The sequence below is a fragment of the Eupeodes corollae genome, chromosome 2 (genome assembly GCF_945859685.1).
Source record: "Eupeodes corollae chromosome 2, idEupCoro1.1, whole genome shotgun sequence".
NCBI classification, from domain to species: domain Eukaryota; kingdom Metazoa; phylum Arthropoda; class Insecta; order Diptera; family Syrphidae; genus Eupeodes; species Eupeodes corollae.
This window is the reverse complement of record NC_079148.1, coordinates 42087963-42115865: the sequence shown is the minus strand read 5'-3', so window position 1 is coordinate 42115865 and position 27903 is coordinate 42087963. Positions and strand designations below refer to the sequence as shown.

The following is a 27903-nucleotide window of genomic DNA, read 5'->3' as shown; positions in this document are numbered from 1 at the left end:
GCAAGAATTTGGACTCCTTCAAAATCTGGTTGGTGTCCTGTTTCGATGGTGTGGCATGCTAGTGCTGTCTTTTCCGTTTTTTTTGGCGAATGTCTGATTTATGGTTAGCCATTCTTTGTCGAAGGAGTTGTTTAGTTGTGCCAATGTAACAGAGATCGCATGGTTCGTCCAGTTTTCCTTTGCGTTTTTTTTTTGGCGACAACTTCTTTGAAATTTTCCGAGAGTTTGGAAACATACACAACACTTTTATAAACACCATTCTTCTCTTCCAACTTAGTTCCGGAAGAAACTTTATGTTTTTGACGCAGTATCAAGTTTCTTATGATTTTTATCGGAAAGCTATTTTCAATGAGGATTTGTGTTACTTTTTTCTCATTGTCGGAGTGGTATTTTGAGTCACTCAATGCAAAGACTTTATTTATGAGATTGGAAGCTGTGTTCATACGTATGTGTTTGGCTTGATTAGATCGGAAATTGACAAGTCTTCCAGATGCCTTCTGATACCAGTCGAAAGATAGACGGTCGTTTTCCCGATAGATTTTAACGTCTAAGAATGTTATTGACTCACTTTCTTCCTTCTCTACGGTAAACTGGATCTTTTCGTTGAATTGGTTGAGGCATCGTAGCACATTATCAATTTCTTCTCTTTTAACAATCGTGAAAATATCATCAACGTACTTTGCTATAATTTCATATCAAAGTTCTTAGAAGAAAGAAAACTTTGAGGACCTTAAATGACAAGATCTAGATGGAAAATTGTATCATCAACTCTTCGAGAAATAACACGATCAGAAAACGTATCTTGTAAAATTGGGAATGTTTTGTTGATTGTGTGTACATATGTTACTGTCTTGTTGAAAATCAACATCTTCCAGTTCTGGATATTCTGGCACTTCATTTGCAATCAACTGCATTTTTTAAACGTACAATTTGACTAAGGCAGCTAATTAGTTTTTTAAGTGTCATAAATTTGAAACTTGGAACTGTACTTCACTAATTTCTACTCTCAGTTTATAGGACAAAAACTATACGAAACATTTTTGTCTTCAAATCACTCATCAGGCAAGCTACAGTCCATCACGATTGGGATTTTGCATTGTGAAGAAATATTGGCTGTTTCTTTTTTAATTTCACAAGGAACAAAAATTATTAAATGGAATTGTGCCGAAAATAAATAAATAAATTATAGAGTCCAGCTTTCAGTCGAATAAAATATGTACATACATATATGATAAATTTTCATTAGTTCATTCATTTTGACATGAGTTTATTTGATTTGATAATTAGTTAGATTTTTCTTGACTAACTTTCCAGTCAACTTTCCAATAAAGTTGTCTTTATTGGAGGGAAATATTTTTGGCAGCTGGTCAATCAGATGCTAGAAACTTGCCTTACTTTCAAGTCCCTTATGTCGTCTGAACCTGCCTTATATAAATTATGGTTGTACTAGCCTCATTTTCGAATAAGTAAAGTTAAATCGACAAACGTGGGTTTTCGTAGACACTGTACGGGCTTTTGCAAAAATATTCTCAGTTTTCCCTAGGCTCTGCACATGCGGTTTCGATTCTTCACATCGGTAACTTTAACGCATGGCTTAAATTTGTTTACGAAAATTAGGAGGCCGAAAAGAATAAAGTCCTTTCCGATTACCCGAAAGTGATTAAGTTTTGTAAACTGTGATCACACAGATTTTAAGTGAATTTTAACAATTTCAAAAAAACGTTGTTGAAACCCTTGCTCATTATTTTTAAGTTTGAATATTGAAATAGAAAACGTTTTTTTTTTTAAATATTCTAGATTCTTGATGTGTGGCTAAAATAGCAATCTCTTTAATTCATAGTACTTCTCCTCCGGAAGGAACTTACCTATTTTTCAAGAAAAGACCCACTGATAAATTAAGATTAAGACAGAAAATTGATAGAATATATGTTTTAATTTGCACTTACGAATTTTCACATTTCAATTTTGTACTTTTTTTTATTTTTTATTTTTTATTTAAAAAAACATAGGTAAGTAATTTATTAAAGCAATAAAATGCATGTTTATAAAATATTTTTTCTACTTTTCACTTGAAATTAATTTTATTTGATACAATTTTTTTAATATCACATAGCGAAGCAGCTCTGCAGCACAAATAATTATAAATAAATATATATGTACGTTTAATTGGTATTCGCTCGCACTGCCACTGTCGTTGTATCTGCACACACTTATTTTTTCGTATGATTTAAATATTGTACTTGCAAAAATTCAGGAAACAAATCGAACAAAAATATCACTTGTTGGTCAATTAAGAATCAATTATATTAAGGTATGGCTAATACAGCACAGCTTTTGCGTCGCCAAAGCTCAAGGGACATTCCGCTTAAAACGCAAAAGAGTATTGATAATCTTGAGTTAAGGGTAAGTACCAAAATAATAGATGAATATATATTTACTTATAGTATATTATTTTAATCTTATTTTCAAAATATTTGATGCACAATTATAGTTTACCAATTTTTTATTTTTGATAGAAAAAGCACAATGAAAACGATATAAAAATAAACAAAATTGTGTGTCTGGTTTTTAAGACCATATTAAAACTATATGAGTTTGTTAATGAAAAAATTAGTCTCAGGAACTTCCTACGAGAAAAGGAAGTAGTAGAGTAGTCAGCCAAATTTTAATTTTGGGCTAATACTAGGCTGAGACTAAGAATTTTCTGAAATGTTTAAATTAAGTTTTAATGTAGTCTTTAAGATTTGCATTCGGGCCTTGAGGTAAGGATTTTTAAAGTAGGTAGTTGTAACTCTTGTATGGTATACTTTGCATAAAAACCACTTATAAAATAATAAAGGTAAAGGACCCTAGCTTAATAAAGGACTAAGGCATTTGTCAGGTGGTAGCCTCTTTTCCAAAAATAGTTATAAACCTTTGCACTCTTGTTTGCTGTTCCTTATTTTATTTTGTTTAATTATAAAAAAAGGTAACGCAAATTAAGAAAACTTAATTTTGTCAATGTTTTATAGCTAATCTAGTTAAAGAAAATATTCTCAATAAATATTATAGAGTACAGTGATGTTTGCCTCACCTGATTTCGCTGTGGCCTTAATATTGGCCTTAAGTGTTTGACTCGTTTCCGGATTGTTTGCATAACATTAGCCCTTTACGGCTACCACACAAAAAAGTCCAAAGGTATTAAATGGTAGCTCCAAAATGGTCATATGACATAGTCAAGACGGGTCATAATATGATTTTGGAAATTTTGTCGTAACCGCTGAATTGAAAATTCGCCTATTCAAAAAAGACATTTTTTCTCAAAATTATTATTTTCTAATCTAACAGCTCGATAGTAGCGTACCTTTCATTACTGGAGTCAATAGGACCTTTAAATTAAAAAAAATCCAAAATCTTTATTCGTGAATTAAGTCTTACACTCTTAGTTTGTTTGAAAGAACCTTGGGTGCTTAAAAACATGCAAAGCATTCACTTTCAAAATAATGCTTCAATATTTGCCAACGTAAAACTACTCACTGCTGACATTTGGCAGGTTCAGACACCGCAAGGGATTTGAAAGTAAGGCAAGTTTCTAGGCTCCGATTGGCCAGCTGCCCAAAAATTACCTTCTAATTAAGGCAACTTTAATGGAAAGTTGACTGAAAAGTTAGTCAAAAAAATTATCCCTTACTATCAAGTTAAGTCTACTTCTATCAAAATGACATTCAACTGAAAGCTAATCTTTATTACTCTTTGATTTGTTTATTTTCTGCAGTAACGGTTTGCGAAGTAAAGTTCTGAATCCGAATTTGAAATTCATCACACTTAAAAAACTAAGTTTAGTTGCCTTGGTCAAAATTTACGTTCAAAGAATGAAGTTCACTGCAAATAAAGTCCCTTATGTTGTCTGAATCTGCCTATTCTAAATATATGGATTTTTAGTATTCAGTGTCAAAATAACATTTGGTTTTAAAAGAAACCACATGATGACCCACCCTGTATTAAATAAAGCAATGTGAGTATGGTAGGTAGGTTAAGTTTGGTAGTGAAAGAAAGGATTTAAAATTGTTTAGACTTTTTCAAGCAGATTTTTTCTAGCCTATTTTTATTCCTCTATTTCTAAACATTTCGAGAAGATTAAGACATTGAAATTTTGTTAAAAATTCTTATTCGTAGGCATTTTTCATTTTTAGGGAGGTATAAAGTTAGTATAGGAAAACGTGGTTTAGATCCAAAACATTGATTTCAATTTGAAAGAAAAAATAATTTTGACAAAAAATTATTTTAAGTGAGTTCTTGAATTTATTTGTGGCTATAAAAATTTTTTGAGTCAGATTTCCGCTCATGTTCTCAAAAATCCATTCTTGTTTATATTAAAACAACATTTTCTAGTATTTTATGACCAACATCGTAGTCGGTTACATCAATTCTGCGTATTGATACGTCACATATCAAGCAATATAAAATACGTGTTTACAATAAAAAAAAAAAACAAAAACTTTTGTCCTATTATAGGAACTTCGAGGACGTTTAGTAAAAAATGAACACGGCCATGGTCATTCTAGCCATCCACCACTATATGGTGCAACGAATCAAGCATTCATATCAGATATTATTCTGGATGAACCAGAACCTGATGAGACGGATAATTATGCAGCAAAGCCTCCTGCAGCTGTCGTCGTCGATGATATCGTTCAAGAAAAAGGCGAGGATGAAAGAGAAAGTTGGGACAATAAAGTAATGTTCCTCCTAGCTACTATAGGGTATGTATCTTAAATAATTTATATATGTACTATCATAGAGCAATGGATTGGATATGACTCATGGTGCTGTGTTTTGTTTCTTCTTTTTCAAGCTATGCGGTTGGTCTAGGCAATGTATGGAGATTCCCATATCTGGCACAAAAGAACGGCGGTGGAGCATTTCTGGTACCATATTTTATCATGTTGTGTATTCAAGGAATACCTATGTTTTACCTGGAACTTGCCATTGGACAAAGACTGCGTAAAGGTGCTATCGGTGTCTGGAGTCAAGTGAGTCTTAAAAAACATAAAACACTCTTGTTGGTAGCAAAATTTGTCGATGATTGTTACAAGAATTTTTGTTTTTTTTTTTGCGATTCTTCATCGCTTCTTCTAGGTATCTCCATATTTGGCTGGAATTGGTATCTCATCGGCTGTTGTAAGCTACATTGTAGCATTGTATTACAACACGATTATAGCGTGGTGTTTAATTTACCTTTTACATAGCTTCGAATCGCCTTTACCTTGGGCTGAATGTCCAACTCGACTGTATAGCAATTATACTTATGATCATGAGCCGGAATGTGTGGTCTGTATATTTTAAATACATGTTAACTGACTTAAGTTATAAATATTTTAAAATTTCAATTGTATACTTTATTTTAATTGTTTTTAAAAAGGCGTCATCACCTACGCAGTACTATTGGTATCGTTCAACTTTACAATGTTCGGAGAGTGTCAATGAGCCTGAAAGTTTTAACTATGCTATGGCTATAGCATTATTGGTCTCGTGGTTCTTGGTGTATATTTGTATGGTGCAGGGTATAACATCTTCTGGAAAAATCGTCTACATGACTGCAATTTTTCCCTATGTAGTGTTGATTATTTTCTTCTTCCGTGGAATTACTCTAAAAGGTAAGTAATGTTTTAAAAACTATAAACTAAATTAAATATATGGAATGACTAAAAACTTAACTTCCCCCACTAAAATAAAAGTTGGATTGGAGATTGGCATAGTGTTACTTGAAATTTAAAGTTTTTATATGATAATTCGAAATGAAATGTTTTTATTACTATTTTGAAGAATAAAAAGCAAGCAATTGAACTTCAGTCATTAACTAAACAACATTACCTTTTAAAGTCCATATGTTCTTGCAAAAAAAAAATTGTTAAACAAATCACTGTCATTATAAAAGTTGCGTGAATGCTATATTGACCCAATATTGTCAAACAGTCTGACTTAGTTTAAATGTGGTTTCTGGCGGCTATGAGTCATTTAAATAATTCCTTTAGGCTTCTGGTTTTTTACACCTATTTCCTATTACTTTATCAAATATTATTTTTTTTAATAAATAAAATATAGGGTTTCTCAAAATAAGCTTGTATTTTTTCATTGCTTACATTATATAGAAAATAAAAAGTTATGCAATTTAAAATTGAAAACTTAATTTGTAAACTCTCCCTCAAGGCTTAGGTTGCATCAAAGTATTCTTTTCATAAAACTTTCCATGACCAATAAGTTTATGTCCTCGGAAGCTTCAAGAATATCATCTTTTAGGTCCTGAATCAATAGACCTTAAAGTACCTTCTTGTAGTAAATTGTAACAGTTACTATTTTTAGTAGTAATTGAGTTTTTAATTGTCAAATGTCAAAATATGACAGCTACAAATGTTAAAGTTCACAATGAAACTTTTTATTGGAAAACTTTATAGTAGTTTAATTTATTGAATAGGTGCATCAGACGGTGTTAAACATCTTTTCACACCACGCTGGGAGACGCTTTTAGATCCAGTTGTTTGGCTAGAAGCTGGCACACAAATATTCTTCTCCCTTGGTCTAGCATTTGGCGGCTTAATTGCATTCAGTTCCTATAATCCAGCAAATAATAATTGCTATCGAGATGCTATACTTGTGTCACTTACCAATTGTGGTACTTCCATGTTTGCCGGCGTTGTTGTATTTTCGATTATTGGTTTCAAGGCGCATGCAACTTTTGATCGTTGTACAGAAGAAAGACTTCATATCCTTTCCAATAATAAAACAAATGTCGAATTACCAGAATGTGATTTGCAAAAGGAACTTGCCAATGTAAGTTTTTTGATAGCCGAATTCAAATTAAAGGTACTAAATAATTGTATTTTCTTGATAGAGTGCTTCCGGTACAGGTTTAGCATTTATCATCTTCACCGAAGCTATAAATCAATTTCCTGGAGCACAAATTTGGGCCGTATTATTTTTCCTTATGTTATTTACGCTAGGAATTGATTCACAATTTGGAACCCTAGAGGGCGTTGTTACGTCGCTAGTTGACATGAAACTATTTCCAAATCTCTCTAAGGAGTACATAATCGGGGTATGGTATTTAATCAATTTTATATCGATTCATTTTTTAAAAGATTCATACTTTTAACAATTAAGGTTCTTTGCACCTCGTGTTGTATGATTTCCATGTGCTTTGCAAACGGAGCGGGGAGTTATATATTTCAACTGATGGATAGTTTTGCTGGCAACTTTCCACTTCTCATCATTGCACTGTCAGAGTGTCTTTCTATAAGTTACATTTATGGAGTGCGAAGGTTTTATTGCCTATGAGCTTTTAAGGAAAAGTTAACTTGAACACAAAATAATTCATTTTTAGATTTTCTGATGACATTGAAATGATGACCGGATCAAGACCCTCATTGTATTGGATGTTATGCTGGAAATATATATCACCTATTGCTATGATTTCAATTTTGGCAGCTTCATTTTTCCAGCTTATCACAAACGGCAGCAGTTATCCAGCATGGATAGGAGCTTTGGGTGCCACTGAACAAATGGAATGGCCTCATTGGTGTATTGTAGTAGCACTGTGTCTCATAATGTCGTCAATCTTATGGATTCCCTTAGTTGCAATATGTCGGTAAGTTAGTCAGAAATTACAACTTGTGATAACTACTCATATTTAAAATTTATATTTAAGATTGTGTGGTGTTAAAATAGTCGAAGACACCGATCCATCTTGGTTCCCAAGTGAAGAACTAAGAGAAGTCCATGGAATTGTCCCTCATGAACCTACAGATATAGAAAGAAGTATATTTTGTTTTAATATGGATGGAACGGAAGGAATGTGTTGTCCTAAATATGGTCTTCCTGAGAAGGCACTCGAAGAAGAAGAATAATAATTTAAATATAATAATTAATAAACAAAAAAAACAACAATGTAACATAAATACCACCGAAAAAGTGGTCAAAAGACAATAATTACATTCGTACTCAAAAATGACAATAATACCAAAAAGAGAACATAGCACAATAATTTAGAAAACAAACATATTTCAGATATAATTTAATTTAAGAACGATTTTAAAATATTAATGTATTTCGTTAGGAATTTTAGATTTCATAAAACATTAAATGGACGGATTTAGGTTCAATTTACCCTAAAACAAGCTTTCAAAGTTTAAATTTAATTTTTTTATATTTGATTTAAAATATTACATCAACTCAAAAAAAAGTTTGTACAGCCTTTTAGGGACTTTTTTCAAACAAGGTTATTATTTTACGCAATTTTCACTTAGTTTTATTTACATGAGTAACTTAAATAGCCTATTTTTCGAAACTGAATAAAACGTTACTTTGGTATAATTTTATATAAATGAGAAAATACTGGGCAACGAGAAAGGAACACCCGTTTTATTTTGTTTAAGTTAGAACTATTTAAATATAATGTTGAAGTACCTACCTTAACAAACTTAAACAAAGTTTTATCTTCATAATACCTTCTTATGTAACACTTGTCGCTTCAAATCGATAAAAAATGTCTTTTTCAATCGATACAAAACTGTATAATGTCTTAAAAAATATACCTACATACTTTTACATTAATACTCCGTGTCATGGTTGTGTTTAAATTTATTTAACAGATTTAAAACTTTTCAATTGAAATAAATAAATTAGATAATTTTACAATAAGTTAAATAAACAAAAACCAAAACATAAAATATTTCCATAAAACAACAATAATTGTCTTAAAAGAATTCCTTAATTATTTAAACATTTTTGTCAATTTATATAAATGATGAAAATGTTTAAAAAACTAAAGTAATTTATGATATTTAATTAGTCGTATTAATTAATCCAGCCTTATTAAACGATGACTAATGGATTCACAAATGTACCTTTTGTAAAGTAAAATGTTGATATTTGTTTGATTTAAAAAAAAAAAACTAGGAATCAAAAGTTAAACACATAAATAGTTACTTCTTAAAGGCAAAAGTTATATTAAAAAATAAAGAAATCTTTTAAAAATATTTGTTCTGTTTGTAAGTACCTAATACAAGTAAATTAAAAAAATAAAAGAAACATATCTTTGTAATCATAATGTCTGATAAACAGATAGTTTAAACTAAATCATCACTGGTCATAGCAATTTTTGTAACAGAAACCTCAGTTTTCTAAATGTTTTGATTTCGATTCTAATAGTTACATTTATTCCTAAAAAATGGTATTTTTGTACTATTAGATTAAAGCAATCTGAAAACCTTTCGGAAGATGGTTTCTGTTAATTTTGTAGACTGTGTGTGTTATAACCTAAAAAAAGACACATTCATAATAATGTGCAACCATATTAACGTCCAAATAATACCAACAATAAATTTAAATTTTTTGAATAAGTGTTAAATGTACTGTAAATGTATTCGGATAGAAAGGTTTTAAAATTATATATATACATTAAACGATTTTACTATTTACCAAAAACAAAAATAAATGTAAACATCAATTTTAAATAAGTTAAAAATAATACCTACATATGTTATTGGTTAAGATTGTTTAGAATCCTTTTATTCTGAATTAAATTTTACCTATTCACTTTTTGAATTGCAATGATTTATCAGATACCAACCATATCGTTTACAAGAAATATGTTTTTAAGAATGCCCCAAAGCTCTGCAAAAATGTTTAAATTAATTTAATAAATTAAAATTTACATTTAGGAAATGATGTTAAAAAAGTTACGTACATAAAACCCACCAAAACTAAAGTTGAGTTATTTTAATGAAACGAATAATTTAACTATACATAGGCTTCTTGATGTCATAGTATTCAATTTTTTACAAATTTTGGAACGGAAATTCAAACTTAATGTAACTTAAAGCCATACTTTAAACTTCAGACAATATTTTGTTTGAAAGATATTAAAATATTTGATTTCTTATTCTTTTTCAATTGCGGTGTTTTGTTAGTGACGGAATATGTACATTTACTGTTGTATAGGGTAGTTAATTTTTGGGCTACTAATTTAAAGAAAATTTAACATAAAGATACATTTTGTATTCAAATTTTGTTTCATAACAAGGTTTGTACTTTGCTATAAGGTGTGGCAAACAATATCATCGAAATTGATTTTTTTGAAACAATTTTTGAACCCCACTTTCAAAATTTCGGGCGGTATATCTGCCATATTTTTAGTAAAATGTGAACTTTTAATGCGTCTAGGACTAAGGAATTATTCGCGTGATCATAATCTTTTGCGTAGCCCCACAAAAAAAAATCTGTCGGTGTAATCCCCAAAGGTATCAAATAACATAGTTGCCAACGTAAAATCACGAAACAAATTACTTTACATTTAGCAATTTCTGAATCAAATTTTCGTGATTGCGTCCTGTAAAATTTGTTTTTGTTTATTAATTAGCCGCTCAAATAAAACAAGACTTTTAAGACTAATAAGTTCAGAATAAATTGCAAGAAATTCTCTTCCACACTAAAACTAACGCCATATCCACTATATTAACATTTGTTAATATATATAGTAGTTTAATTAATTGATTTTTATTTGTTTTTTTCTTATATAACAAACCTAAATGATGTATGTGTGTATGTTGGAGAAGATGTGTATAGTTTTTAATTAAAATTTTAATAAACATATCTACTAAACTTATTGTTGACAAAAAAAATTAAAACATATAATTATATGTGTTATTGTATATAAATCATTTATTAAGAAATGATAGATAATCCTTAACCATTAACCATGTTCTAAATGTGTTAAATTTTAAATGAATATAAATATACATATATTTAAATTTGTTTTATTAAGTTTATTGAATTAAAATTGTATAAAGTATCTTAATGTAATAAAAAAAAGTACGGATATAAAATACAACAAAAAAATCTTATACGTATTTTAATGTGTTTTCTTCTGTGCCTTCGGCTTTTGTGGTTTCAGGAAGAGGAATGGATGAGGCAGCTTTTTCTTTTTTTCTTTGACTTTCCTTTCTTTTTTTATGTTTGTTTGATGTTAAATGAAGATTCCATTGAAATTCACCAATGAAGACTCTCTCACATGTGGGACAATAATTTGTCGTCTTAAAAAATAAAATAATTATAATTATTTTCAATTGAAAAAAGAAAAATGTAAAAAAAATAAATTCAATTCTACCTCCTCATTCAATCCCTTTCCTGGATGGTCTAGTTTCTCGAGTGGCTCAAGCTTAGGTTTTACACCATTTATGATTGATTCGATGACATCAACTGCCGGTAAATATACTTCTGAATTCCATTGACTCACATCTGAAGTATCGAGCTTATAAAGATCTGGTACTTGTCGATCAATGTACGATAGAAATCGATTTTTTATCCACTTTATCTGTTTCTTTGAATACCTGTTTGTGACAAGTTTAAGTCTATCAAGGCAGCTTATTAAAACATCATATCCCTTCGGGCGATCATTAACACCATCCACTTTTACACCATTAGGCTCTGTTTGTGAGAACAAATTAATAAAAATATAAAAAAAGAAAAAAAAAGAATTCTTTAAGACATTATTAAGAATTCGTTTACCTGAAATTTTATAATTATTCGATTTTAAATAAGCTTCATTTTTCTGATCATCCTCTTCATTGAATTGTTCTAAATATGGAATAAACTCTTTCAATCCGATAGTTTGAAGTATACCTTTGGTATATTTGTTTTCGCTTTAAGAACAAAATTTGTTTTTATTTTTTCTTTAAAATAGCTACACATGTAAATTTGTATGTAATCATAAATGTTAACAAGTTATGTTTAAAATATTACCAAGAATCAATCAAGTTTTCTTTGTAGAAATTTCTTATTTCTGGTAGCAATCCAAGTTCTAACATCGAATCAACTCGTTTCTCAAGACGTTCATTAAGTACATCCTAAAAATAAAAAATTATAAAATACTATGAAGAAGAAATACTTTTCAATGAGGCATCTTCAAATTTATTTTATATATAAAACTTTTGTTTTAAAAAAAATACATGAAGTAGTAAAATATGAAAATAGATTTTTGTTTGGTAATACTGACGAAATAAATTTAGTTCAATTAAAAAGTACGTTTACGCCCAAGTGTACCCCTGAAGCTTTATCATTAGTTTAAGAGACAATACAACCATGGCGGATTTTAAAAGGTTTTTAAACAAGAACATTTTCTAATGATTTAATCTTATCGCTCGGGTGCCTAAAAATTGATATTTTTCTTAATGGTAATCAATCAATATGAAATGTTGATGACCTCTACATTCTATTGCATTAATTTTAATGTCAATTGACATTAATTGAAAACAATATATATATATTTAAATGTTTACTAACATAATGTAATATACAAAGAAGATTTACCAATTATGTTCCAGGTAACTAGTTGCACGGGAAGCCCTCTGCTTTATCTTTTTATGAACGAAACACGTCCTAGCTAAAAAATTGAGGGAATTCTTAGATTTCTTAAAATTATATTTTAGAAACAACCTATGTTTTTAATCATTACTCTTTATTAACATTACCATTCATTAGCCATAGGGCTTCCAGGATTAAATACTTTATATCATGATTTAAAAGTGCTGGAGGATGAAGGTTCAACGCAAAGTATAATTTTCAGTAAAAAATGCTTGCTTCCTTTATTTTTATAAAGGCAAAAGTGTCAAGTTTCCTTAAGCAAAATAAGTTGCGCTCAAATACCAAACAAATCTAAAAAATGACAAACTTTTAAGTGTCAATGCTAAAAAGCACCTAACATACTTCATACGTAGTAAAACAAAAGTACAAATTAAAGCTAAATTAAATTACAACCCTACAACAATATTTGAAACACTTAAAATAGTTTAAGAAATTCAAGACAATTTTTTACCTGCAACATATAGGAACTTTATCGGAAAAAATATCTAGTTCGAGATTTTAGTGAAACATCAAACATGACTTTACAATGGTGGGGAGTACAAAAAAGTGGGTCCATAGCCATTGAGTTCAATTTTAAAAAACAAGGTTCTAAGCGGATATGCGTTAAGCATTTTTTTTAAATCATAAAAAACAGTAGACATCATACAATTTGTTTGTCAAAAATCGAATTCGAACTTTCTCAAAAGCGAACCGATGGATTTTTAATACATTGTTTTAAGTTTTTCTTAACTTAGATTCTTTTAATAAACAAAACATATGTTTGTATTACTCCATACAACCGTTTTCAATAAATTTTTGTAGCACAAGCTCTCATATTGTAAGAGGTTTTGGGTTCAAAACCTGTCTGTGGGATCTAAAATTTTTGTTACTTATACTGCCTCTCGCGAGGAATTGACAAATTCTCTAAGAGTATTTTTTGTAATGAAAAGTTCTTTCGCAAATTAGCCTTTTGGATTTATCTTAAAAGCTGTAGATCGACTCTATCCCTAACAACATTACTCGCAAACAGGAAGTTTGTTGTAAGTCACTAGGGCCTAGTTCTCAACATCCTGTTGCGCTACCTAATGTTTTCTCATACTGTCTAAATAATATTTGATAATACAAAATTTAAACACTTTTGTTTTGGATTTTTCAAAAAATATTATATTTTTTAAAATTGTATGTCCCGAAAATGGGTTAAGATTTTAGTATATATAAAAACATGATTTTAAAAGGACTCTTTAACGCTTTTCAAAAAAAATGTCATTGCAATTTTTTAAGACAAACTTGTTTTGCAGGTATATTTTTATTTCTTAAATTATAGGTACACTCTTTTAATACAGGAGCGAGCATTAAAATACCTTTCTTTTGATCTGTATCTCGATTGGGTGGGAAATAGTTTTTAAAATTAGGGGTTAGCCCACGATTTTTTCGAAAAAGTGTTTTTGAGATTTATGCATCAATTGATAGGCGGGTCCATGCTCTGTATTATGGTGAAAACCGTATTTTTTTGGAGGCTCGTTTGAGGAAATAAGCCAATCGAAAGATAACTTGTGATGGGAAGTAATGAAATTCTTTAATTTTACTTTTTGACGAATGTTTCCGAAACGAGCGCTCGCAAAACAGTTTTGCGATTTTGCAGTTTTGGTAATTTATTTATAAAAGTGTTTTAATTCTTTTCAAAAGATGTGAAAAGTAAGTATTAATATCCATGAAACAATTTAAGTTTGTTTCGAAATACGACAGTTTTGCCTCCGGCTCGTGTTTTTATGTCGAATAGGTTAATTTAGTCTTTTCAACAATAAAATATAAATCCTGAAATCTAATTTTTTTGAAACAATAATTTTTCAAGATCCTAAACTTATACACATTGTTTTCATCTATCAATTGCAGTGATAATAACAACATGTGCTTTACGTCCTGATACTAGAGTACCGTAACTCGGACTGTAGGACGTTTTTAGATAACGTCGATACTTTTTGTGTCTATCTTAAATTTAAAAAACTACTTTTGATAAAAATGTTCTTCTTTTATCTTTTGAAGAAAATTTGTGCTGCGCCATGCCCTTTTCGAAAAAAAAACAAACAAATTCAATTTTAGAAATATGTAAAATTTTAAAAGAAATTGATTAATTATTTCAAATTCTGCCGTGAAGAACGATAAGAGATTAAAATTACCCAAGAATAGTTTTAAAAATCTGCGTTTAAGCTTCTCTGGCATGTGGAATTGAAAACAAAGTGGAATTGAAAACAATCAAATTTAATATATGCAGTGACTTTTAAAGGCGTTTTACTACGTCGTCGTGTTTTCATACCTGTGAGAAATCAATTATTTTAATTCAAATTTTCAAACTTAAACAACCTATTATGTTTTTGATAGTTAACTATTAAAACTGGATTCATTTTATCGTAACCCAAACCCTGATTGAAATGATAAAAGTTAATCAGCAAAAAAGCAAAACAACAAATTCGCAAAGAAAATAACCACAAACAAACTAAAAAAATATAAACAATAAACAAATGCCAAAAAAAAACAATAATTTTTGCGCTTCAAATAATTTCAGAGTTCATTGCTTCGATTATGCTAAATTTATGACGCTAGAAAATATCATAAATATCGAAACGCAACTCAAAACCCAATCAGGTAGAAGTTGTCTAATTGCCAATTTTTTTTTTTTGTATTTGAAACCTTTATCAATATGTACATTCATGGAGATCTAGAGACGTGCTAGCACCAGCAGCACGATTAAATTCTTAAAGAATCCCGATTCCATTCTGGCTTCTTCTTACACTTAAAAATCCAGGCGTGATCAGCAAACGAGTTTTATTTCAATTTGAAAGATTTATAAACCACCATCGCCGCGCCGCCACCATCCGCCCGCCAATCTATGTATGAGTTGTTGTTTTATGATATTTGGCTATGGCTAGGTTAGCACTTGAACTAACGCGTGACGACCGCGACGACGACGACGCGACGAGACGATCAGAAGGAGGAAGAAAAGCATCATCAAAATTTCGGAGAATTATACATTTTTTTAGTGGATGTTTTTTTTTTTATTCGCGAGATCGTTTATGTTTCCTTTTAAGAAGTATTACGAGGCACACAATTCCTCATTTTGTGATAACCAAGTAAGCTCTGAAAGAGAATGTAGTCCAAACCGGCACATACCAAAGCCAAAGGGGTTTCGGGATAAAGTGTATAATGAGGCAAGTGAACTCGCTTGTCATCATTTTGGAAAATAAAAATCTTCGATTTATGTTTTATAGTTTTGTTTTAAAAACCCACCCAGGAAAAACCCGCAAATACCTTAATTAGTTTCTTAAAAAGAGCTGACAATTATCGAACTAAGCATCATCACAAACCATCACCGATTTATATACAAAGTTTTCCTAACACATAATTATAATCTCCTTTTTTGAATTTCTACTTTCAGTTAATATAAGAGCCAGGTTTTTATTTGTCTTCAATTTATCAAAGAATCATTTGATCTGGAGTTTGCCCAGTCTCTCCTACTAATGGCGGTAGATTTTGTTTTAAAGACAATTCCACCACCAGACCAAAAGCATTGAGTTAGATGCGAAGTGAATGGAGCTGAAGTCGAATTCGAAGCTAAAGCTGAAGCTGGAACGCTATATCCATATAAAAAAGCACACACGACGACGACTACGACGACGACGAAAAGAAAGATTACATCAAACGAAGAAAAGAATTAGCATTCCAGGCGAGTTCAGGTTCAATGCAGTCCAAGAGGTTTTTGGTATGCGAAGTGAAAGGAGTCGTTCAACAATCTGAGAATAAAAACTGGAAATTTACGAGCAGCGCCTTACTTTTTTCTGTGCTGCGAAAAAAAAGGATTATAAAGATATACCATATCATTTATAATGTGTTTTTGTGAACATAACGACACACTTTGCGGAATTGCTGTCTTCAAATAATAACAACAACAAAGCTGTATACCTAACTATTTAAGTGAGAGGAGGATACAACAAATTAAGAAAAAAATATTTTCCTTTTCGATTTGTATTTTTTTTGTTGCTTTACAATGAAAAGACAAGTCATGGAAACGCAAAAAATTAAAATCACATTCAATTATCTGATTTTGTAGATCAAATTACTTAGAAACTATTATTTAACAATTTATTTTGAAGTTTGAAATTTTTAAACATTCTTTAAAAATAGGTACCTAACGTCCGTGGTGAAGTCAAATTTTACAGAGAAAAAAAATTATGGTTGGATGGTCAGGCCAGGCTGAAAATCTTACATTGGTATTGAGTTTTGTCGAAATATTTGGAAAATGTGTTGGTTGGTTGAACCAATTTTTTAACTGATATTTTTTATTTTTTGGGAGAAAATCTGTCAATTTAGCTATCATGCTTTTGTTTATAAAATACAATTCTTGTTACGGTAATACTATTTCTATATTATACATTTACCAATTTTTGGGAAATTATCACTTACATTTTTTGAAAAACTATTAATTTTCTTTAAACTACACAATAAAATAAGTTTAAAATCAATATCTTTGTTTATTTTCAAGATATTTTAGCCGAAAAAGTTTTTTTTTTTTAAATTGTCAATTTAATTTGACTTTTTTTAAATTAATTTGTTACAACTTTTACCAGGCAAAGAAAAATAGTATTATCATTTAAGTTGGTATCTGCACCCAAAAACCATAACGCCCACATCCTGAAATCTTACAAAGCGTCAAATAACCCAAAGGGAATATAGTAATGCCCAAATAAACTTTAAATAAAAGAACGCCTAAATTGTTATTTGACATTTTGACCAATAAGATTTGTCATTATGAATTTGGGTTTTATGGCATAGAGGTTAGGCTTTGTGACATTTATTTTGGGCATTACGACGCCTATGATTTCTATCGTTTCTTTTGTCCAAATCATAAAATATCATTAAGAACACGTCAAAAAGATTAAATAAAATGTCATATCACCCTAACCAACTTTCATGGCTGAAACACAAACACGCTTCAGCTTCGGCTTCGCCTGACGTTTACGAGTTCAGCCAAAGGAATCCAATGCATGCTAACACAATGAAGCTTCGACCTCACGTTTCATTTGACAATCGTAAGGAAAGCTCTAGTTCAAATTAGCTGAACATTTTCTTTGTCTGACAGCCCAACAGCTGTAAAAAAGTCAACAAACAAAATACATTAGGAAGCAGGCTCAACGTAACGCAGTTGAAGCCGAAGATGAAGTGTGTTTGTGTTTCAGCCATCAATGTCTTAACGCCCAAACTTTGAAACTTTATAACGCCCAAGATATTTTGGGTGGTTGGGCTTTGAGACGCGTATAAACAGTGAGGTATGTAAGCTGCTTATTTCCCTTTTTGAAAGTGAAATAAATCCAAACATATTTGTCACGCTCTCCTGAGGTTCCGAGTTTTTGGGTGATACAATTTTAAACTCAAAATATCGTAGTACCCAAAATAAAAAAACACTTTGTCAGCATGCTCAAATGTTGAAGCACATGATATCTTTTAGACGATATGTCAATTAGTAAGTTGAGTGTTAAAACATTTTAAAATTGATAGGCCTTTTTTGCTTTTTTTTGGGCGATATGACGTTTTTAATATCTTGGTGTTATTTTATTGGACAATGTAAGACCCAACGCTTCATATAACTAAAACAAATTCTTAATTCCTTAGTTTCGTTAATTTTGCCAAAATCCGACAAAAACAAAATGTTATGAAATTATTTTCAGTGCTATGGCCTTTTTAATTTTGGATACATGGTTTTAGGCAAAAAGATCTAACGCCGATTTGTTTATTCATATAGATTGTGTATACCGCTATAATGTGCTTAAGTTTCATTGGAAGTTATTAAAATGGTTCGTTAAAAAAAAAACATTTTTCGACGTTTTAAGGCTACTATAGGATCCAAATCCATGTTTTTTACAACTATGTGTCAAATCGTACAAAAAAAGATATGGACTTCAGAATAACGTTATTCTTAGAACAATGATTTTTGATATTTGTTAAAATGGCTTTAAATCCAATTGGCAGTGTTTTTAAATAAACTTTAGTAATATCAACAATAATAATATATTGATTTAACTTATGTTTTGAATTGTGAATTTTTTAGGGCGTCAAAAGTTTTAGTTTTAATTCGTTATCTTAACTCGTTTTAGAACAAATTTGTACATTCCGAACGCAAAATTTCATAGTTCGATTTATCGCTTTGTTCTTATTTTATAAAATACTCCTCAACTAATTCAAAGGCAGAGACCCTTTTGTTGGCGCAGTAAAATATAGCCAAATGAAATTAGGCCAACTTTCTAGAATTGGCTTTTTTCACTTTTGTAAAGTATAACAAGCGCAATTTTCAGCACTTGGTCTTATTGCACTTATAAACAATGTGAAATAAAGCCAAATTCGTTTTATTTCAATCTCGACTATATGGTTTGGATAGAATCAACTTTGCATTTACCCCAAATTTCATAGTGGGCCCAAACAGGGCAGGGAAAAAAAAAGTTAGTCTTCTTTATCAAAATAATTTGGCCTTATATCACTTCGTCAAAGTGCAATAACTAACGACTAAATTCTGAAAATTTTGCCTCATCACTTTTGTAAGGTGCAATAAGGCCAATTTTCTAAAGCTGGATTTATTTCATGACACTTTTTCATCAAATATTATCCATTTGACTGCATTTTTAAATGTTTGGGTTTGGGTTTTCTAAATCCGACGCATACTCGTACATGTTTTGAAATCATAAAGTTTTTATTTTAATGTTTCTTCGAACAATGTAATTTAAAAAGCAAGAATACTCAACCCAGTCGATAACATTAAGATTTGGCATTTCTTAAAATTTCTTGTGAAAAAAACATGCTTGACATGAATTAATTTTCTCACGAATTATTGAACTCAAAATGAACTCGTTTCGGTATGTGGGATGAACCAACCAAAAATAAAAATATGTAGCTATGTACATATCTATAAAAATGAAATAGGTAGTAAAAGGACTCAATAAATTTGGGGTTCCTTTTTTATCAACAACAAGTTGATTGTTCTTGTTTTTGATGGTGGTGGATCTTTCCTACGCGTGGTGTATATAATGTGATAACAGTCCGCTGACAAATCCTAAAATGGTCAACTTTACACAGTTCTGAATGAAATTAAAGTTAAAGCTATTCCGAGCTTATGAAACACCGCACAGCGCCTTTTCTAATCTGTATGCAGTTCATGTCGTATTACCGAAAATATATTGACATTTTAAAATGATTAGTTGTTAAGGAATTTTTGGGTAGGCAAAAATAGATCATAAAACTTTTATTTTAACTGCTTTGATGTCAGCTATCACAACTTGATTAAAAATAAGGAAAATAATTAATATTAAAATTTAAACATTTTCGTCAAAAGTTTACCTTTAATGGGTTAAAGTTATAAAGAAGTAAATGTACAAGAAAAAACAGTGTAAACAGATGAATTGTGTTTAAATAAAAATACACAAAACTTTTGATTTTAATTTTAAGACTTCTTTCAAGGATTTCAGTTTGTAATTGTGACAATGAATTACCACTTGACATACAAAAAATTTTATTTAGATGAAAAAACTGCAAGGACTTTAAATCAACTGAAACTTGAAATGAATGAAGTTTCAAAAAATAGCAATCAATTGACTATAGTCTGATGACTAAATTACTGAAGGTAGTACGAACTTGCACCTGTATCCAAATAGGCTATTTAAAAATAGGGCAAGGTTTAAAAATATACCTGCAAACTACAGGATAAACTTAAAAAATTAAATGCCATTTGATTTATCAACAAAAAAAACTTAATTTTTACATGTTTGATTTTAAATTACATTTTATCAATTTTTGTTTAAAAAATATGTTTACCATGCAGTTATTTTAAACATATAAATACACATTTTATAATAGATTCTCGTAAACAAATATTAACTCGTTCTCGAGATATCGAAGATGCTAAGATCGAAGATAAGAAAGATGCAGAAAGGGCTTGTGGTGGTTGTTTTTACCATAGCAGTTTAAAACAAATCAAAATTTTGGTTAACCCTAAATATCTCAATTAAATTTGTATTATACATATGTAACGTGGTAGCAAATAAGTATATTTTTAGAAAAAATCCAATCAACAATTTTTTTTTATATCGAAAACACTGAAAAAAGATGTGTCACCTCGAAAATTTTCCGAATAAAAATGATTTCATCTCCAAAACAATTTTGTGCAACGAAAAAAAAACGTTTTTAACATCTGTTAAAATTTTGAAAAAATTAAATAACCTAAAAAAAAACATTACTCAAAGTTTGTAAAAATTGAATTTCGACTCAAAAACTTGAAATCACGGCTTCAACTTATTATATCTTATAAGAAATATTGTTTTCAACATTCAGAAACATTTTTTTTTACAAAAAATAAAATCCTAAAAAAAAACAATACTAAAACTTGGTAAATATTTACTTTCGACTCAAATAGCTTTTCAAAAATTAAAAATATTGCCTTCAAACTTTTTTATATCACAGAGAATTTTTTTCCATATTTAATCGTTTTTTTTTTTAATCCAACAGTCCGTTTTTTTCATAAAAAAGTAAAATTTACAAAAAATAGTACGCAAATTTGGTAAAAATTGATGTTCGGTTATTGATATCTCTCAAATTAATTTCATTTATCCAATTTGTAAAAATTTAAGAAATGCTACTAAAATTGGTAAACATTTGTTTTCGACTAAAAATCTATTTAACAAAACTAAATTTTTAAACCAAACTATTTCTTTATATGAAAAATATTGTTGATAATTTAAATTTTTTGAAGAATAATTCAACTTCAACTTGTTTAACCCAACACAAAAACCAACAAACTTTTAAGCACGACAAATCGACAGACGGGATGGGATCAGTGTAGGTCGCATCCCAGCCTCTTTTTTTTTTGTTGCAATTGGTTCATAAGTTAGTAAGAAAATTTATAAAAACAAAATAACGGCTCAACACTTTACGCTTTTAGAGCAATACAAAAATATATTTTTTTTATTGAAAGAAGCCAAGTTAAGAAAAAATAAATTTTGAGAAAGTTTTATACAAATCTATTGGATCGTTTTTCAGTTTTTGACTAAAAAATTTGTATGATTCCTACTGTATTTTTTGATCTTAAACAACGCCTAACGTTCATCTGCTTAAAACTTTAATTTAAAAGTTTGAACTCGAAGTCGACCTCCTAAGGTGAAGAGGCGACGACAGACAGACGGACGGAATCGCGAGACCCACTTTGTTTGACTTCTCTACATATTTTACAAGTTTAAAGGGTATTTCAACTACAGGTTTTATTTTAAATGTTACGATAGGTAGGCAAATGTCACTTTTAAAGCTGTCATATTCTGAGAGTTGACAATTTACAATTGTTAAATTGTATTACAAAATCCATGGCACTTTTAAGTTGTCGTTATGCATACTTTCAAAATATAATAGTAATACAAATTTAAGCTGAAGAATCGAAAGCTTAGGCGCAGCTCAAGAATAACAGAATGGCTGCATTTAGGGCTCAAACAATCAAAAAACAACTGTCAAAAACTCTGTTTTTTTTTTGATGTGTCACGGTATAGATCCGGTTTTAAAGTAGATGATGTGATGAAGAGTGATTGGACCTTACTTATTCGAAATTGAGGCTTGTGCAACTCTTTCGGAGTCTTAAGGTGCCACACAAGCAAAAACACAACAGCGAAGAACTCAACGGAGTATTGTGATTTAACATCTTCAAAACATTTTACTTGAGCGATTTTTGCCACAGTTAATTCAAGACTTTAAAGATGGATTTCGTAAAGTTATAAGATTTGTCATGAGCCGCAAAGATCTTTCGTCCTACAATTTGGAATACAAATGCATAGACACATTTATGGACAGCTAAGCAGCAATTAAGACCATATCTGTCACTATATCACAAAGTCAAGACTGGCACAGCAATGTACGTCGTAGGAAAACCAATACGGTTATCCTCCGTGGGGTCCCGGGACACTGTGACATTGACAGTAGTGAAAAGGCAGACAAATTGGCAAAAAACGGATCAATGCTTAATCCAAGTCATATGGTATCAATGATATACAGTCCAATAGAAGGGGGAAAGGAACAAATCTACTAAAGACTTACTGAAATCACAGCAGCTCTTGAAACTTGCATTTTCTATGAAGCTGGGGCCAAAGATTTTTAAAGGTAGAATACAATTCTTTTTGCAACTAGGTAGGCCTTAGATGACCTTGCTAAATACATTGGGTATCCACATGAACAGAATGGTTATCGGCTGATTTTTGTAGAAGATGTAAGAGCGAGGAGACGGAAGAATGATACCTTCCACCTTCCTATGCGAACGCCCTAGCCTAACCAAAAGAAGAATGACAATATTAGAAAATCACTTTTTTTGACGGGTTATGCGACGTTTGTTCCAGACTGTCTAGAAACATTCTTTAATTTTCCCAGAAATCAGGAATGTTTAGGGAGGCACCCTCAACTTAAATCCTCATCAACCTTCAAATACCCCACCCAATCATTTCCCTTTCCTGGGGAGCACAATGGATCCAAAGATATCCAAGTGTTATGTTTTCAACAATAAAATAAACACTCACTGACTTTTCTTAGTGGTTTTAATGTTGAATGCAAGAAGGGAACTTTTATGATTTCTTGGACTGCGCCCAACGAGCCTATATGATTGAACAAGCTACACTAAGAACTGCAAACAAAAAATTACACTCTCAAACTGAGTTGATTTGCCTATTACAAATAATTCTAAGAAAATGTTAAAACTTACAATCTTAATATAGTAGATACAATTTATTTTATTAAGTAATTGAATAATCTATCTAATCATATACCATACGCAATACGCATTCTTCCCACACCCACATTATAATTTCAAATAATCAAAATGCAAATAAGACTTTTGCCCGAAGCCGGATAATAATAAAAATTTAATTCTAATCAAAGGCCAAGGCTGTCAAACAATGTTCGAGCAATTGTCTAAATCGACATAACAAAAAAAAAACAACCACAAGTACACATGTATATATGTAAACTCATTTGTCACCCAAAGCGTGAAATTCTGTCAATGGAATTTTAAGTACTCTACTTAAAGTTCACTTTAAGTAGGTAGAGGTACATAACATATGTACGTATGATGTACGCATGATTTGAAGTTTATATTGTTTATAAATCACTTCAATTTAAAACTAGAGTACGTGTCCAATTAATATGAATATAGTATAAGAATACATTTACGCAATAATAAGTAGGTACCTACAAACAAGAAGTATACAAAAAAAAAGGTGCGTTAAACCTGAATTTACGAACTTTTGAATCAAACGCCATACCATAATTTACGCAGTAATTTTATTAATAGATACAGTAAACTATACTTAATGGAACACTTTAGTTAAGAGTACCTTTTTATGTGTAGGGTTTTTCAATGCGAGATGTTTCATTTTGATATTAAACAAAAAAGAAATGAGTATTTGTTTCATAGAAAACATGGATATTTTTATGTTATTAACAATGGAAAACGATATGGCTGGAGCATTATATCCTTTTCCTGAAATTTTCCATGAAGAATTCGGCTTAGATAACATCAGGAATTCTGTCTTTCACATGGCCTCAAAGACATAAATCTAAAGGTATTAAATCACTGTAGTATCCGTGGCATGATGGTAAGTGCGTTGGACAGAAGAAGCCATCTTTGACGATGACTTTTTTATAATTGAAGATTCAAAGGAAGAAGTGGAGGCGGTGAGAGCTGCTTTCCAGCAAGTGTACAAGGTGAACAGAGCCCTACTTAATCACTTTTACTTTCGAAATGATATGACACAATGGTTTCATGCTGTAATCGCCGAGGAAACGGGACCAAGTCCTTTATTAATGACGAAGGTTGAGCTTCAGCTCATCTTCAACTCAATAAAACACAAAAATTCAGCAGGTGTCTATGTCCAACGTTGTACTAAGGCATTTACTGATGGAGGAAATTGACATTTACACCACACTCTTCATTAATGCACTGAATAATTCATATTATCCAGTGCATTGGAAGACAGCTGTGGTTCCCGAAAAAGGGAAAGGACAATACCAACCCGTCAAATCTTCGGTCGATAAGTCTTCTTCCGAGCATCGGCAAAGTTTTTTTAGGTAGTCTTTCAAAGGCAATTGCGTACGCCGACGATCTAATTGCGTACAGAACGGCCCGAAAGGGTGAGGTTATTAGAATTCTCTTGTAGCGTGATTTCGTGATTCAGCGATATTGCGACGATTGGAAACTGTAAATAAATGTCCAGAAGTCGGAGACAATTCTGTTTCGGACTCTGTTGGCTAGGGCCACGAGGGATACTTGCAAGAATTGGAGAAAGACGGTCATCGTTGATCTTCACGGGCAGCTATTAGCGAGCAAAAGTGTAGTGAAGTACCTCGGTATCTGGTTAGATCAATATTTATATTTCGCGGACATATAAATGCTGCTCTGACTAGGGCCAGAGGATCCTACGCTCTGACGAAAAAGCTGTTTTACAGCAGTCAACTTGATTCCAGAGTGAAGGTAATTTCCTACATGGCCCTCATATGGCCGATGATCGTTTATGGTTGCCCTGTGTGGTTGGACGTTGCCCCTTCCCAGATGGAGAAGTTTCGGGTGTTCGAGCGGCAGTGTTTACGACGCTGTGCCAGCTTATATCGAACAACCGAATCTTCTTATGTGCATTATTATTTCAACGAGGTCCTATACAACGGGGCTGGAATCAACAGAATTGACAATTTCGTGATAAAACTCGTTTCAGGTCACATTGCAAGAGCTATGTGTTTGACCAACAATTTAATTTTCGGGGCGTTCTATCCGAACGACGAGTATTTTGAAAGTGCACGCTTGAACGGCTTCAATTCACCAGAGGCATTTCTCTTTTTAGACAGATGCGGTCTGGTACAGGATAGATTGGCAGTTCCGCTAATCTACCACGTCCGCCGACGAACCGTGGATAGGCGACTACTATACAATCGGGACGTCATGGCACCAGGCGGAGCAGAGCTCCTTCGGTTCAGTAGGGCTGTGCCCGAACTGATACAGTGAAGCAGGAGAACTAGATTTAGTGGCTTCAATCGATACTTGATAGTGGGTAGTCGGGATGGGGTTTTAAGCCTTGGCCGGCTTACATACTTATTTTATAGTTCTAAGGTTCAGTTAGTGAAATTAGTTTTATTTTATTTTCTAATAAACAAAAGATAAATAAAATTAATTACAGTAAAATAGATTTTAGGGCCGAAGGCATTAGAATATAGCATTATTGTTTAACTTAGAGTGTCTGTAAGTTGTAAGTTATGGTAAATTAGGCTAGTTTTATGAATTTTTGTCTAGCTTTAAGATAGTTTTAGGAATAAATTAATAAAAATGATTAAAAAAGAAAACAAGTGCGTTAGACTGTCATACCAAAAGTCTTGGGTTCGATCCCTGCCTATGCTATCTAAATTTTTTTTTTCACGAGTACTGCATATTGCGAAGTAATGCCGCTCGGATTGGGCTTAAAACTGTAGGTCCCTTTTATACCTGACAACAGTACTTTCACACAGGAATGGTTGAGAGTTGTTAGTCACTAGACCCTAGTTTTTAACGGACTGTTGCACCACCCAATTTTTGTTTAATTTTTTTTTATTAAATCACAAAATCTCAGGGTGGCCAACAGTAATCACCTCTTTGAGAAATAACACGGCCAGGAAGTTTTTCTTCCAAAATTTTGAACAGCTTTAAGTGAATTTTAAAAATTTTAATGTGTTGTTCACTTGTGTATCGTTTCATTTTTAGTAATGGGATCGGTTTTTACTGTCAAATGTCAAAAGCTTCAAAAGACACTGCTGGAAAATCCTCCATTTATGTATATTTAAATAGAATAAGGTCCCTTCTTAGAAATCCAGCTTTACGTCAGAGTATGGACATTTCCATAATGCATTAGAAAAAAGAGCTTAAAAAATGTGTGTTTGACATAATACCTGTCAGTTTTTGTCTATACTGTAAATTGATTAGTGTCGCGTTATTAAATTAATATGTGGAGAAGTTTAAGTTTATTTATTAGTCGTTTATTAAATGAGAAAATTTTGATTATTTTAGCTTTACTTAGCTTTTTCCACCAAAGGGTTCAAAACCTTTATCATAAAAAAGTAACCACTTATTAATTTGTCGTTAATTAGTTGATATAAATTTGCCTTGACATATGTTGGGCAAATTGATTCTTTCGATTTAAGACAACTTTGAAGTTTCTGTTGATATGTATTTATAGATTATTATGAAAGAAACTATTCTCAAGAAGTTTGCTTTTTTATCTTGTTTTAAGACCCCATTTTTATTTCAAGGTACTAGTTAATATCTGTATATGAACCAAAAATTGGTATGTAGCTACAATCAATAAATACAAAATAATTCAACCATGCACTGATGCGATTAAAAATTTAAAACATTCAAGGTCTGAGGTGGAATATATGACATCACAAGATATAGTTATAGATTTGATGTTTCCCACACTTAATTTTTTTGATAACATAGGTTATAAATTCGACAGCGGTTTTTGGTAGCTCAAAGAAATCTATTTTATATCTAATCTAATGATATTATGTACAAATACCATACATATGTATAGTAAATTCAAGGAGACATGTATACATACATACATATGGATATGTACGTACACATAATTAGGGCAAGTGTTTTGCATTCGTATAAAAATAAAATTAATATTGGAATTTTAATCAAATATTGATTTAGCTTTATTTCCTTTATATTGATTATTAGTACCGTCGTTGTCGGCCCGACAAAATGCCGCTTTAAATGTTTTAATCAACATTGAAAAATGATGTCACATTTCATAAACTTTAAATATTCAATGAAATACAAAATAAATAAATGTGTATACGCCAAAGTGAACTATTTTACCTACATTGTTTTTTTTTCCGGGAGAACAGAAATAAGGTATTTATTTTGTAAAAACGAACCACTCATTTTTAAATTTAAACTATCTGGTACTTATCATAATGTATCTTTTATTACCTGATTGCATCTGAGCCAAAAGAGAATAGTATTGGGATAACGAAGAGGACCTCCTAGTCGATTTCCACCGGCCTCACTTCTTTGATTTTCAAAAATTGAAGTTAATGTTTCACCGGACTTTTGATATACCTCCAATGCCCTGGAATGCAAAAAACATAAGAGAGGAAAATAGTGTGTGCGAGTACTGTTGTCAGGAATGGAAGGGACCTACAATTTAAGGCCGAATCCGAACGGCTAGTTTGAGAAAGCACTTTTTCATGACAAGAATTACTCTTGAAGGATTTGTCAATTCCTCGCAAGAGGCAGTACCCGCGAAAATTATTTTTTTAAATTAAGGTGGCACAGGCAGGGATTGAACCCAAGACCCCTTGCATGACAGTCCAACGCACTAACCATCATGCCACGGGTAGTATTATTTCAGTGGAGATACGGTAAGAAATTTAATTCTTTATGGAGTGAGAAATTTTATATCTAATAGGTAAAAAATTTATTAAACCCAA

General features: G+C 31.1%; 2 protein-coding genes across 2 annotated transcripts in view; one reads left to right on the top strand and one right to left on the bottom strand.

The window, feature by feature from the left end:
• Window positions 1-1263: 1263 nt before the first annotated feature.
• Window positions 1264-10601, top strand: LOC129945632 (sodium-dependent neutral amino acid transporter B(0)AT3). Its single transcript, XM_056055475.1, has 10 exons — window positions 1264-2403; window positions 4495-4742; window positions 4835-5012; window positions 5119-5310; window positions 5402-5636; window positions 6455-6810; window positions 6872-7075; window positions 7141-7298; window positions 7361-7624; window positions 7685-10601. Exons 1-10 carry the CDS (start codon window positions 2314-2316, stop codon window positions 7881-7883), a joined length of 2124 nt encoding a protein of 707 aa, XP_055911450.1. The 5' UTR covers window positions 1264-2313; the 3' UTR covers window positions 7884-10601.
• A 176-nt stretch (window positions 10602-10777) lies between these two features.
• The window catches only part of LOC129945633 (tRNA dimethylallyltransferase), a 66220-nt gene continuing 49094 nt past the window's right edge, over window positions 10778-27903 (bottom strand). The window contains exons 5-9 of the mRNA XM_056055476.1: window positions 27404-27542; window positions 11779-11882; window positions 11545-11678; window positions 11144-11463; window positions 10778-11069 (exon numbers count right to left, since the gene is read on the bottom strand). Coding sequence (XP_055911451.1) covers window positions 10878-11069; window positions 11144-11463; window positions 11545-11678; window positions 11779-11882; window positions 27404-27542 — 889 coding nt within the window. The 3' untranslated portion in view covers window positions 10778-10877. The remainder of the gene's footprint in view (window positions 11070-11143; window positions 11464-11544; window positions 11679-11778; window positions 11883-27403; window positions 27543-27903) is intronic.